Raw genomic sequence first — 13,610 nt, forward strand, 5'->3', positions numbered from 1 at the left:
AAAATGACTTTGTTACCGCGCGCTGCGGAGCTAGCGAAGAAAATCGCGGTTCAAAGTTTGATTATACCACTGCGTTACGCGCGCGCGCTCTGTGTACTGGTGATTTATGAGTCGGGCTGTTGAGTTTTCGAAGAGGCGAACGCTGGTGCAGCCGCGGATAAATATTTGTCGTTGCGGAGTCGAAATGTTGATAGTTTTGGAGTAGTGGCCAGATGTGAATTACACGCAACGCGTTGGGAAATGGGATAGAGGAATTGTACAGCGTGTGTAGAGTTTGATTAACCCAGTGTGAATTTTTGCGATTATTTTGGAAATTGTTTTGTAGTTATAATACGAGTGCTATTAACGGTGATTAATAATCGAGCCGCTTGTCGGTCAATTCAAATTGATTACGAGTCTCGATTAAAGCTGTTCGTTAAATCGTCGATTTAGTTTCGGTGGATATAATGATATGTGTAATAGACCGGATGTACACACACTCCACCGGTTTATATTCGCAATATCGAAATTCCAAAACGAAAGCTGCAATCCACTCAATTTTCCATCCCGAAGATCCGCAAGCTTGAAAAAAGCGCACGCGATTCCAAGGCCATCAAAATGCGCTCGCTTCTCTCTCTTTGGGATCTTGTTATCCAAGCACACCCACATAGACAGACACGCACTAGCTGCATCAAGCGACGGAAATCGGAAAGCGGAAAATACAAAGATGGAAAAAGCTCGGTCGAAAAGGGGGTCAAATTTTACATGCGCGCAGTCGGTGGCAGAGTGAGAGAGAGAGAGAGAGAGGGGGGGGGGGAGAGTAGTGGCAAAAAGCACTCCTCGATAATATAGGATGTCGGCCCAGCTCTCTCTAGGCCGGGGCTTGGAGTGTGCGCGAGTTCGCACGACCGCACTTGATTGCGGAGATTTCGAGACCTCGAGTTGTAATTTCCCGCGCTTATGGACGCGCGCGCGCTCGCTCTATGCTGTCGCTGCCGCTGCAGCTTTCGGAATTCCAGGCGCGGCGCGTATCGGCTGCCACTGCTGCAGTTGCTGAGCGCTGCTGTATCCCTATACCCGATTGTGCAGCTATATTTGCATATGGAGTTGCAGCAGCGACGCGACTGATGAATTAACGGCCTGGAGGATCGGGATGAAGCGAAGGGATGATTATTGACGCGCAGTTTGTTTGTAAATACTGTTGGTCGGGTTTTTTAAGGCTGATATTATAATGCAACTTATAATTTTTCTCCGACGACGTTTTTCTCTCAACCTTCATCTCACCAGCGGGTTTATAGACACGCGCTTGTGTGGCTGCGTTATAAAATGCCCGCTATAGCTTCAAACTGAGAGAGGGAGAGAGTGAGAAAGGTCGTGTATAGCATACAGGGAATGAAGCTCGTAGCAAAACTCGAGAGTGAAAGGGTATACACGAGAGAGAGAGAGAGAGAGAGAGAGAGCAAGGGATCGCGAGGCCTGACTTGCGGTTCTATAAACCGAACCAGTTTATGGTTTCTTGCGGCATGTCGAAGCACCCTGTTTGGGGGTTAGTTTGGGGAACTATCGCCCACGCGCCAATAAAGCCCGACGCGCGAGGCGTATATATGTATATAACGCACACACACATATATGAGTGGTTATTGTGTCTGCAGACCTGCATGCATGCGAGGGCATTTCCCGCGGTCCATCCTGGGCTTCGCCGTGTACACGTCCTTCTCCTTAAATGCGCCAGTGATTTTCTTCGCTTTTGAGGGAGGAAAAGTGATAAGCTCGTTATTCTCGCTAGAATCTCTACATGCATTTTCAAAAGGAAAATTTCAATATTTCAAATATCACATAATTACGGTGTAGCAAGAAGCAGCAGCAGAAGACGCGCCGTGCGGATCAAATTTGTAATTAACAACTTCCTGAATAAAACTTGCCAGCGTTAATAATAAGTAGCTCGAGGCTGCGGCGAGAGCCGCTTCCTACGTGAATGGAAAATATGTCATTTCTCGCGGGATGACGAATATTTTCCTTTCCAGAGCACTGCTCAGACGCTCGCATTTTAGCCGGATTATGCGCAGCTCTTTCCCTCTATACTAATGCCAAGTTAGAATCAACAAATTTCAAGTTTTAAGTACGAGAGTACACACACACACACACACTCAGAGCGGTAGCGGCAATCGCGGCATCGTTCGCCGGGAGAGATATTAAGGCGCGCGCCGAGTTTATCCAAGCCGAAGAGCTTGCGGCTGCTGCAGTCGAGCTTTTTGAGCGAAAATAAAAGAGATACGTATACCGAAAGCGAGAGTCGCGAGCTGAAAATGATGTATATCCGCTGCGCTGCTTACCGTCTGTTTACTTTGGAATTTGGGTTACCTAACTATTTATTTTTCATACTATGTGCATACATACTAAACACTCTCTCGAGCGCGCGGTTTCAACGATATGCGCATTCGCATAATAATAATAATTCGCGCAGGAATGTCAGAGTATGCCGTTACGAACGAAACTCGGCGCTCGCGGGTTGATTTAATTACGGAAAAGAGGAAGCCAGAGACGTTTAACTTATAGCCATGTGTGCGCGGTTCTAAATCATACGAGTATCATACAGGTAAGAGTATCAGCCGTTTGTTGCAGCAACTATAAACATAATGGCCAGATATAATCTCCGCGCGGCTAAGTCGTGCGGAAGCAATCCCTGGAATCTTCGAAATCCTGACAACTCGCGCGTCCATTTCGGTAATTTCGTCGCACAAAAGTTATATCACCGGGGGAGAGAAACACGCTATTTATCAAGCCTAACACAGTATTTTTACGTTTGTCGCGCGGGGAGGTCAGCGTCGTATGATTTATCGTCGCAGCTCGCCTCGGGTCAAAAAGACAAGACGCGCCAAAGAAGCTCGTCGCATCGTACTTATCGTTAGTTAAGGGGAAGAGGATAGGAAGCTACGACCGGACGAGTTCTTCTTCATCGAGAGAGAGATAGAGATAGGCGAAGGGAGAGAGAATCCTCTACAATGTCCGCAGCGAGGTGGAAATGAAAAATGGCGCAGCGCAGTCTATTCGGAAGAGATGCAACCCCCGCAGCTGTCCTTCTCTCGCTTCCGTGTAACGAAGATCGACGGTTGCGTGACGCACTTGGATTATGAATGATATCGGCGAAAGGGACGATTTATCCGATTCGAGAGAGAGAGAGAGAGAGAGAGAGAGAGAGAGAGAGAGAGTTATATAAAAAGTTGCCGATGTGTATAATGAGCAAATTTGTGTATAGGTCATCTCGAGAGGCTACTCCTGTTTCTCGCGACAATAAACAGAAAGTTTCCCAGCTGAAAGTGAGCTATACTGTGCTATTGGATATCGCTCGTTATATTGGATTTTGTAAATTCCCTTAATTGGCAGGAAGAAGCTCCGAGTTATTTAATCAAAGCGAAAAAACGCGGCGAAGAGAGAGAGAGAGAGAGAGAGAGAGAGAGAGAGAGAGTGCTGTGACCTGAATCTTTTTGCGATCCTCAAACTCGAATCATGCGCCGGACGACATCGACAAATGAGATTCGAATCATTAATTAAGTTCAAGCCGACAAGGGCTCATTGGCCGAGAGCTTCCTTGTTTTCGCAGCGGCAGAAAGCTGCAGTGCAGCGATAACGATCTCCGCAACCCTTTTAACCCGCGTCGCTCTTGTTTTCGCCCATCTACTGGCGCACGCCGTCTGTTCGTTTGCGCTGCAGCAGCAGCAGCAGCTTCGTTATTATCCCGTCCACTTGTCCCACTGTACGCCGGAATATCAAAAAGGCACGATTCCCGCTTATATGAAGTCCTCTGTGACTGCAGCGCGCGATGAGAATTCTCCTTTTTGGCGGGAAAAATTTTTTAAACATCTCAGTTGACAAAGCCGCGCGCGAGCGCCTGGTTTAGCGTTTCAACCTGTGGGTGTATCAGTATATCTGTAATCGGGTTGCAGCAGCCCTCTCGAAAGAGTAAAAATAGCCGCGGCTCACACAGAGCGGAAAAGAGGCGAACAAAAGGAAAAAATAAAAATATACACGCGTTATTCGAGTCGGACCTATATAGTGCGGCAGAGCGTATATATACCTTCCGGGATGTCTCGAAAAGTTGCCAAAGAGAGAGAGAGTTGAATTTTTTTCGCAACTTTATTTCCGTATATAGCAGCAGCAGCTCGGTCCGAAACCATTGTGCACGCTTGAATAATTGTTATGTAGATTCAATTGAACTCCACAAGCTCGACTCTCGAGTGCTGCGTATGTACGTGCTCTCGCCACATTTCGGTCGCTACTGCAGCAGCACACGAGGGTTCGCATTACTGGCTCTACTGCGACCCCTTCCCCTCTATAGCGCCGTTGAGAGATAACGCGTTTAGCCGAATTTTTTTTTTCCTCGTTCGCTTCAAGCCCCGAAGAAACGTGCTCGTTACTCTAGATTCAATTCATTGGGCTCGATCAGGCTTAATTGAAAGCACACATACTCGCGGCGCATAGGGATGAGGTTCTCGAATTTCGGGATTCATTATCTCCGCGAGAGAGCGAATTCCATCTGCATACTTAAATGGGCAAGCGTGGCTCGTTTCCATCATAGAGGCCCGCGTAAATCAGAGGGGCGAACAATGGGGGTAAGGGGCTTGCAATATGGGGAGAAAGAGTGACCGTAAGGTATAGCACGAGCGAGCGCAAGAAAGGCTGAAATATTCGACGTACAAGTCGCGTAATATCGGCTCTGCACGGACACCTCCGAGCTTTCTCTCTCTCTCTCTCTCTCTCGATAGTCGCGGAATGAACGAGTGTGCGCGAGCGCGCGGTTGAGGCCGCACGAAGGAGAGAGAATTGAGAGGATGAGGAATGGAGAGGAGAGGTATATAGCGGGAGAGAGCGAGGTTAAGTTAGGGGCCGGCGCGCGATCTCTTATCGAGCCGAGAGAGAGAGAGAGAGAGAGAGAGAGAGAGAGAGAGAGAGAGGAGTCTACCCACGTTCGCCTTATCTTCCTCGCCCTCCGTCTTCCTAGTCGAACTTACGATCTGCCGTTCGCTGCAGCGCACCGCGCGACTATAGCTATGCACGTGTATAGGTGTGTTTCTATCCTTCCTTCTCTCTCGCTCGCGCGAGGCGAGCGTATATATAAATGTGCTTTATAGCGCGGTTATATCGCGTCAGACGTGGCTGAGAGCTAGTGCTGAGTATGATTGCGAGAGCTACTGCGCCTGCATGTGTGTGTGTGTATGTTCGATTTAATTACTCGAGCGAGCCCGCGAAATTTTCAAATATTTCAGCTGGAATATGTATCGTCTGTTTCGAATTGATTTGAAGAATCATTCATTGAGTTTATTAGTTTCTATAGGCGGCTGTTTGGAAAGCTTACACGGATGCAGTCGTTTGCGTAAGAGGTTTTGTTATACTGAAAAGTTCCGGAGCTCGTTGTTCGGTTGGAAATATATTTTCAGCCGTGGAACTTTTATCGCGCGTAAGTATATCGATATGGCAGAAAAATTATTGGTTTTATTCGCTATGAAAGCTGGGATGTTCGCAATGAAGTTTTTCAACGAATTGGAAAAATATTGCAAATCTCCCAATGGATCAGTGCGATGCGATTTACGCCAAAGCAGTTTAAATATTCAGATAATTAAAGGGTTGACTTTAAAATTGTTTATAGTTTAAGTCACGAATTCCTTTAGACGACTGCGATAACATTTTAATGGATTTGAATTAAATAATACGCTTTGAGTTTATTCTGCCGTTTATACTGACGTAATTTATTTTCTTTTTACAGGCTTGAAGCAACGTGGTTCTACGGAGTCACCGAGAGCAAGTGAGTTTTTGCGCATAATTTCGAATAATTACTGTCCTTCTTTCGTAATTCGTTCAACTATTCGAGTCTACCTCCAAAGTCGAATACGTCGCTCGTCTCATTTTCTAAAAATATTTTAGTAAATGAGACGAATTCAGTTTCGAGCGATTTCCTACTCTGAATCCTTCATACATACCAAAATCTAATCTCCGCTGAGCTATTCTAAATCTCTTGCGCAAAAATCCAAGCGTGATTGACGATTCGCAAAAATCCATTCACGCATTTGAATCCCGACGCGCAGTGAAAGCTCTCGAATAACCCGCGAAAAGCTCATCGAACATTGTTTAACTTTGACGAGCAATACCCGAAATTCAAAATTCTCAATCAACCGAAAAAAATACCCCCGAACTTTCATCATCGCGCAAGCCAATAGCGCGTGTCCTTGATCCAGCGCCCCATGGCCGTCGAAAAAGCGACGTTCCAAATTGAGAAACGGCGCCGCGCAAGTCCGGTCCAACGAACGAACGAAGCGGCAATGTATACATCATACACACACAGCGCATATAGCGAAAGAGAGAGGGCTGCAGGTGCGAGATAAAATCGCAGCTCGTTACGGGCGAGTTGGCTCTGCGGGCAGCCTGGCAGTTGGCAGTGACGAATATCTAAATTTTCGGAGCGAAGGGTCGTCGCGGCGGCGGCGGCGGCGCAGAGCGTATAATACGGCAGCGAGCGGGCGGCTTTTTAAAGCCACTCATGCATCACAATTTGGTGGTGTAGTCGCGGCCGGCGCGCGAAAACACGGCCTCGAAACTGTCGACGAAGCGCGAGCGAGAGAGAAAGCTCGCGAAAAAGCCGCTCGCGAAAATCGCGAATTTCGCCCAATGGCCCATAAATCTGTCCAGTGCCGCGCGAGACGCGAATGCGTAGCTCGATATTATGTACTGAGGCTGCTTTTATATAGACTCGCCGACGCTCGTGTGTGACTGTGTGTATTGCGTGTATATGGCTACGCACAAGCCAAACGAGAATTTATATCTTTTTTCGTGAAAGGGGTAAAAATTCGCGGGGGATAATAACTTACGATGATTGTTTCGAACGAGAAAATTTTGCGGCGGCGGCCCGGCCACTGACAATTTCCGACGTGGCAGCGCGCCGCCACCGCCAGCGTGTGTATAACTGATACTGGTTGATTGATTCAGCGATTTTTCGCCGGGATTTAATTCGATTACTTAGCTTTTTTCGCTGCTTGGTATGAACATGGGTAATTTGACACTCGCGTCCTCGCACGGTGAAGCAATATGCCGTGTACAAAGCAGGTTTATTAATGAAAGCAGCTCCTGCGAATTGCAGCGCGTCAAACGGGAATGCAATCACCAATTATCCCGTTTTTACGCGAGCAGTTGGTTCAGTTTCAAACTAAAAATACCTCCAAATTGGAAAAAAACGAAAACAGTCGGTGAATCCATTATTCGGTTTAAAACCGTCCCATCGCTCTCTCGATTATAGCACTTCGAATCAACTGGCCAAATTAAAAAAAAAAGTTCGTCGTGTCACGTTCGCCTATACTTGAAAGCTCGCGGCTCGGCAAATGATCACTTGATTAAACCGGAGCGCTCCGCGCACGTGCGCGAATCAAGCTCGTTCGATCGGCACCAAAATTTTCGCATCGCTAATTGCTATCCGCCATAGGTAGAAGCTTTTGATGGAAGAACAAAATAAAAAAAATTTGAAGGGAGGGAAGAAAAAATAAAAACGCGCGCACACTCTCATTCGGAAAAGCTCGACTCGCCGGTAGCAGCTAAATCCCATTTGCGCCGGAGGAAATTCTCGAAAACAAGAAACTCGCGAGGAATAAAAAGTAAAAGGCATATATACACGAGGACGTAGAAGATGTATATACGTATACATACTCGTGTTTCGCGTTGGAAAAGCCGCAGTAACCAGCCGCGCGACGCACTAAATCCTGGGGAGCGAAGGAAAGGGCGCTAACGCAACTGCGGAAAAGAGATTCTGAAGCGCAAATGTGGTTTATGACGCAACCAGAGCGCAAGTGCTGCTGCCAGCAGTTCGTTTGTTCCTCTGACGGCTGCGAAAGAGAGAGAGAGAGAGAGAGAGAGAGAGAGAGAGAGAGAGAGGGAGAGAGAGGAACGGAGAAAGAGAGAACTCGCTTCTTTGTGCGGACGGCATTCTTTCTGGATTGCTGAATTTATGAAGCGAGAGTAACGAGCCTCGCGCTCTACCCGTATCGTCTCTGATAATTTCCTTCTCTTACTGCTGTGCTAATTTTAAAATTCTACGCGGATTATACTCGCGCTCGCGAGAGCCATTCGCTGAGTTATGCGCAGATGCTTCAGAGAAAATAATATTTTCGGATAAACCAAAGCCCGGTTATACGAACAATGTTAGAATCTCGCCAAGAACTGCACCAAACACCGAGCAACTACACTCGGCTCTTCATCAGCGCGCAATAAATGGATGAGAAAAGAAGCTCCTTGGAGGGGGTGGTCCCCGTCGGCGACGACGTTGGAGTGCGAAAGCCCCATAAATGAGCCTGCAGCGCCGCGCGATGATTGTAATCCGGGCGTTCATCGAGCAATTTTTTCCACGGTTATCCGCATAATGCGAGCCGCGCTCGCCGGCTCCGATTATTCGACGATAGGATTATCTGCGCGCGCGCGCGAGGGGTGTCTGCGCGAGCGGAATGAAGGGTCGCTCCCCCGTACGATCCAGACCCTCTGATGCAGTCTCCGCTGCTATACATATACGTATCAAACAGACTATAGATATATAGATGCACAGACGCGTCGAACAATCGTCAGGCATAATGTTCTCGCGCGATCGACTGTCGTCTCCTCTGTGCTTTCTCTCTCTCGCTCACACATCTGGGGATTCGAGTCCGCACCCCGGGAGTGTCGTTGCACTAACTACATATACTGCTTGGACCGGAGCGAGATTCTCTCTCTCTCTCTCTCTCTCTCTCTCTCTCTCTCCCGATTCTAATCACCGCGGTACGTACGGCCCGATATGCGTCCCGCAAGTTTAAATTACTCCCGGGAAAGCGCGCGCAAAATAGCACGGCTCTGTCATACACTCGGCGCGTGAATTTGCATGATGCGCCGTTCAGATTTCGCGCGCAAATGCAAATGCCGTTATCGCGAATGAAGTCTGCGTCAAATCTCATTTAAAAGGGGGGCAAAGATCGCGTATACTCGGCTCGGTCATCGCGGTGAACGAAGGGGGAGTGGAGAGATAGAGGGAGAGAGAAGAGAGAAATCGGAACAACGCGTATAGAGGAGAAAGGGGGAGAAGCTTGATTTGAAGTAGATACGCTATGCTCTGCGGCGAAAGTTTAAATTATCTTGTCCGGCGAGAGGGAATCCTTGCGGGAATAACGCGGATTGGTCGAGTCTGATTAGTTTGGCGGTCCCTCGCTCTGCTCTCGTTTTATCTGCCGCCGAGGCCTTTCTGCTTTTAGCGCTAAGAGGGACGACTCTCTCTGTCTCGCGCGCGCGTGTGTATGTCCGTCTCTCTTTCTCTGAGAGATAGTTTTCGCCCCCAGGAAAACAAGGACCGAGAGAAGAGAAAAACAAGCCCGAGAGCGTTTCTTTGAGTCGTGTGTGCTCCACGTGCGGCTCGTCCTTTTTCCACAAAGATAGAGAGGCCAGTGAACCTCGGCTAACACGTCCGCAGGATGGGACGCACTCTCGGCTGCTGCTGCTGCTGCTTCTTCTCTTTTTTCCTTCTTCTTCTTCTTTTCCTCTCCAATTTCTGCTCCCTAACAAAACTGCCGGCCAGACGGCGAGCGCGCCGCGTGCGCGGAAAAACATTTCCCCGGAAGCTCTGCACCCCGGGTATAATAATTGTCACGTACTCGAGCCTTTTTTCAAATCTTCTAAACCGCGATCTTGCTCTCGGTGAAAACGGAGAGAGCGATGGAAGTTATCAAAGTTGCTACGAGAAGAGCTACACGGCAATAGGGAAACAATTAAGTCAGGCGAAATAAAAACTTTTTCCATTTCCCCCTATACACCCTCTGTATCAATACGAGAAAGCTCGGCTCTGATTTGACTTTAAAACGACAGCTAAAAAAGTCCGCGCGCGCTGAAATTTTGAGCTGAAGTTTCGCGCGGAGCTAAAAGGATAACGGAAGTCGCTCGCGATGCTTTTCCTTGTCTCTCCCTACGCGCGAATGCAGAATTCGTTTAATGCACTTTCTTCGGCGAAAGCGCCGTGGCTTTTACCGTTTATTGCGTAAAAGAGAAAACCGCGCGCGCGTCGACGCTGGCAAGGCGAGCACAAGCGGTAATCTTATTTGCGGACGAAACGCGCTGCTCGACGTGTACTTTGCCGACGTCTACTCGCGGAGATTAGTTGCTGTGTGCATGTTTTTCAAAAAGTCTTGTTGGCGAATCGATCGCTCGGACGTAATGCGCTATTTAGTGCGCGCGAACAGCTGTGGCCGCTGTGTACGGTTTGTGCATTAAGCACTAATAGATCGGCAACTGCAGCGCGACGACATAATTTTCGCTCTATTCCACGCGTTGCCGCAATTTCAACATTGATAGCACTGCTTATTACTAATTACGCTGAATTTGCATGCCGAAGATCGAATTTCATATTTCAGCAGTCGGCTGCCGCGTTATTTACTGACCCTACTGCAGCGTAATCCGCGGGATTTGACATATTAGTGTATTACGTTGCCGAATTTTTGTTCTATTACATCGGACGAAGCTTTTAATTCGGCTGATATGCCGGCTCTGTTTCGGGGTGTATGGAGAACGCGAAGTGGCATTCGGTAGAGTATAATTTTACAAATACAAACTCCGGCCAAAGTCTCGACTGTTTAATAGACTGCAGTAAACAAAATTCAGTCGAGCATCGATCAAACGCCAGCGACGAAGCTTTTTATTCACCTCCTCCTCGAGTAAAGGCAGGACTGCACACAAAGCATCCACACGTTCCTCGTATCGAAAGTATATCAAGTCTCTCGCTCCGTTGTGTACTCTTTCTCTCTCTCTCTCTCTCTCTCTCTCTCTCTGTCTCTCTCTCTCTCTCTCTCTCTCTCTCTCTCTCTCTCTCTCTCTCTCTCTCTATCTCTAGCCGGCAAAGCTTTCGATCCAATCTGTGTTTCCGGTCGGTGGTCGGCCACTACACACAACTCAAGCCCCGGCGGCGGAGGCGCGCGCCGTATTCGCCGCTGTATACGGGGCTGGGGCAGTTTTAACGAGAGTTGTTTCGACTTGCTTCAGTAATTACGCGGAAATTACACCGGGTATTCCGCACGAACAATCATCGACCCCCACCTTGCCTCTCTCTCGCAGCGGTTTGTTTCGCGGTTCGGCCCACAGCCTATTTCACGCGAGCGCTTCCTCCTTTTTTCCCAGTATATGTTATCTACCTGCGTGCGCGTGTGTGCGTGTTTATATACGAAGGATGAAGCGTATCCATGGAGCGGATGAAAAAACAAAGCGTTGATTTGAAAAGAGAGAGAGAGAGCGGGGGAGGGATAGTGGGAAAAAATTCGCGTGTGAAAAAAAATCGAATGAAAAGCTATCGAGAGACAGACGCACGAGCCAGTATTTTTTCATTAAATCAGGAGCGATAACAATAAGCTCGTTTTTGTTTCTCCCTGTCTCTCTCTCTCTCTCTCTCTCTCTCTCTCTCTCTCTCTCTCTCTCTCTATCTCGCTCTCTCTCTCTCTCTCTCTCTCTCTCTCTTCTCGGCCGCACGCGGCTCCATTGTTTATATCGCTGCGATTTTTCGCGTCTACATGCGGGCTCGCTTCTGTGTGTGTGTGTGTGTGTAGTGGTTACCTGCGAGCGAAACGTAAGCCGAGGAATTGCTCTGCTGTTGGGAAACGATCGCATCCGGGTTCCGGCGAGCGACACAAAGCTCGCGTCAGGGGTGTCGGGGAGAAATTCACAATGCTCCACTGGCTTTCTGTCGCAGTGCAGCCAGTATGTGTATAGTTCGCGATATGCATGCATCGACCGACAAGAGAGAGAGAGAGAGAAGGATCCTTTTATCGCTCTCGTACGGGCATACCGATCGCTCGTATTCCGTCAATGATATCCTCGAGATAAAATCCATCCATCACCCGGCGATGCGCGCTTATTGCTCGAGAGAGAGAGAGATAGAGGAAAAGGTACGCCAGCTTCGAGAGTATTATTGCTTTGGGTTAAACGGAACAGCGCGTAATATATGCGCAATCGAATTTCGACGCTTCTTATTCGCGTGTTTCATATGATTAAACCTAATCACCCGCGAAAGAGAGGGTGGCAGAACAGGAGTTGGTTTTAACCTACGGAGGATTAACTCAAGCCGCTTATCTGAAAGTCGGCCGCGCGCGCGTTGTAATTCGAAAATCGATGCTACAGAGCGTAGCTCACATATATATAATATGATTTCTTCGACTATATACGCTCGACTGGGCAGCTCCGCTGCAGACTCGAGATAACAAATCGAGCGTCGAACGATCTCTCATTATGGGCCTCGCACTTCACGCGCGCGAAGATATATTAAAAGTATATCTACGCGCACACACACACACATACACAGTATCAGAGGGGAGAGAGAAGTTTCTTGTCGCTGCGTGCGAAGAAACTTCAGCTACGCAGCTGCTGCGAACGACAGTATTATATCGCGTTGGGTGTACGCCGATATAAGAAGAGCAGCGGTAGACGCGGCTACAAAGCAAAACGTTGATGAATTTTCCAAGCCAGGCACAGCCGGCGAGAGCTTTATACGCTCTATAAACTCGATCGATAGCGCGCGCTGTTTATATATCTAGGTATGCACAGTCGCGGGGAGAAAGTTTTACCTTTGAATTCGGAGAGGACCGAACGGTGTAACCGGACCGAGAGAGGGAAAAAAGAAATCCCGAATAATTTCGCTCCTAATCCTCCTTCGGGTTTTATTATTGCCCCTACACGCCGAGCAGAAGCTAGTCGAATTAACTGCGCGACGAAAGCCAGCTCTCTCTCTCTCTCTCTTCCCCTAACACTTTTATCCAGTGGCATGGATTCGCGGAGGCACTTTGCATTTTCGGGGGATGAAGCAGTGCTCCCGCGCCCGTCTCCCAGGAGCGGGTGTACGGAAGAAGAGAGAAGAAAAAAAGCGTCGCTCGGGGGCGGAGTAGTAGCAGTAGCAGCAGCAGCAGCAGCAGCCTTGTTTTTTACTATCCCTCTTTATCCCGGCGATAAATCTCGCGGGGCTCTTCTTGCTCTGGCAGATTTAACGGAAAAAAAGAATTTGCGATGCCTAACGAGGAACGGCTCTCTCCACCCCCGTCCGTCGCGCGAAATATCCTGTGTACCGGTGGCTGCCTCTAGGATGAAGGAAAAAAAAGAAGGACTAGGAGGAGAAGCGAAGCAAGAAAGCTCTACACTGATACTCGGATAGCCTCGGAGTTTCGGCTTATCTCGGGACGAGAGGCTTGTAAAATCGATGGCCATCGACGCCTCGAGTGCGTCTCTCTCTTCTTATCGCTCTTGTAATTGATAATAATTCAGCCGGGCTCTAATTCGCGCAACGTATCAGTAAGTAATTGGATTTCGTTTCGTGGCAAGTGGTAAAATCCGCGTGTAGTCGGACGGCTCGAGGCGAGCGATGCGTTTTGTTGCTGGCAATGTTTAACAAAATAAAAATAAAAGCCACGAAACCCGAATTCAATCATGCCGACATGCCCTGCAGCTATGCGATTGAAGGATCTTATCCAGGAAGAATCGAAAATGCGCAGAGAACCAACAAAATAGCTTTGCCAAACATCCAACCGATACAAGCGCGCATATTTTTCAACAATGCCGAACAATGCTTTTGATTTTACCCATCGGTTTCCATTATTTTCCACCAC

General features: G+C 48.3%; 1 protein-coding gene across 8 annotated transcripts in view; it reads left to right on the plus strand.

Moving 5' to 3' along the window:
* LOC100119171 (hemicentin-2) overlaps nt 1-13,610 on the plus strand; it is a 151,903-nt gene that overhangs the window by 48,762 nt on the left and 89,531 nt on the right. For all 8 annotated transcript variants that reach the window (XM_031926556.2, XM_031926557.2, XM_016984388.2 and 5 more), the window contains exon 3: nt 5,741-5,779. In XM_031926556.2, coding sequence (XP_031782416.1) covers nt 5,741-5,779 — 39 coding nt within the window. The remainder of the gene's footprint in view (nt 1-5,740; nt 5,780-13,610) is intronic.

Source organism: Nasonia vitripennis, chromosome 3 (assembly GCF_009193385.2).
Source record: "Nasonia vitripennis strain AsymCx chromosome 3, Nvit_psr_1.1, whole genome shotgun sequence".
NCBI classification, from domain to species: Eukaryota; Metazoa; Arthropoda; class Insecta; order Hymenoptera; family Pteromalidae; genus Nasonia; species Nasonia vitripennis.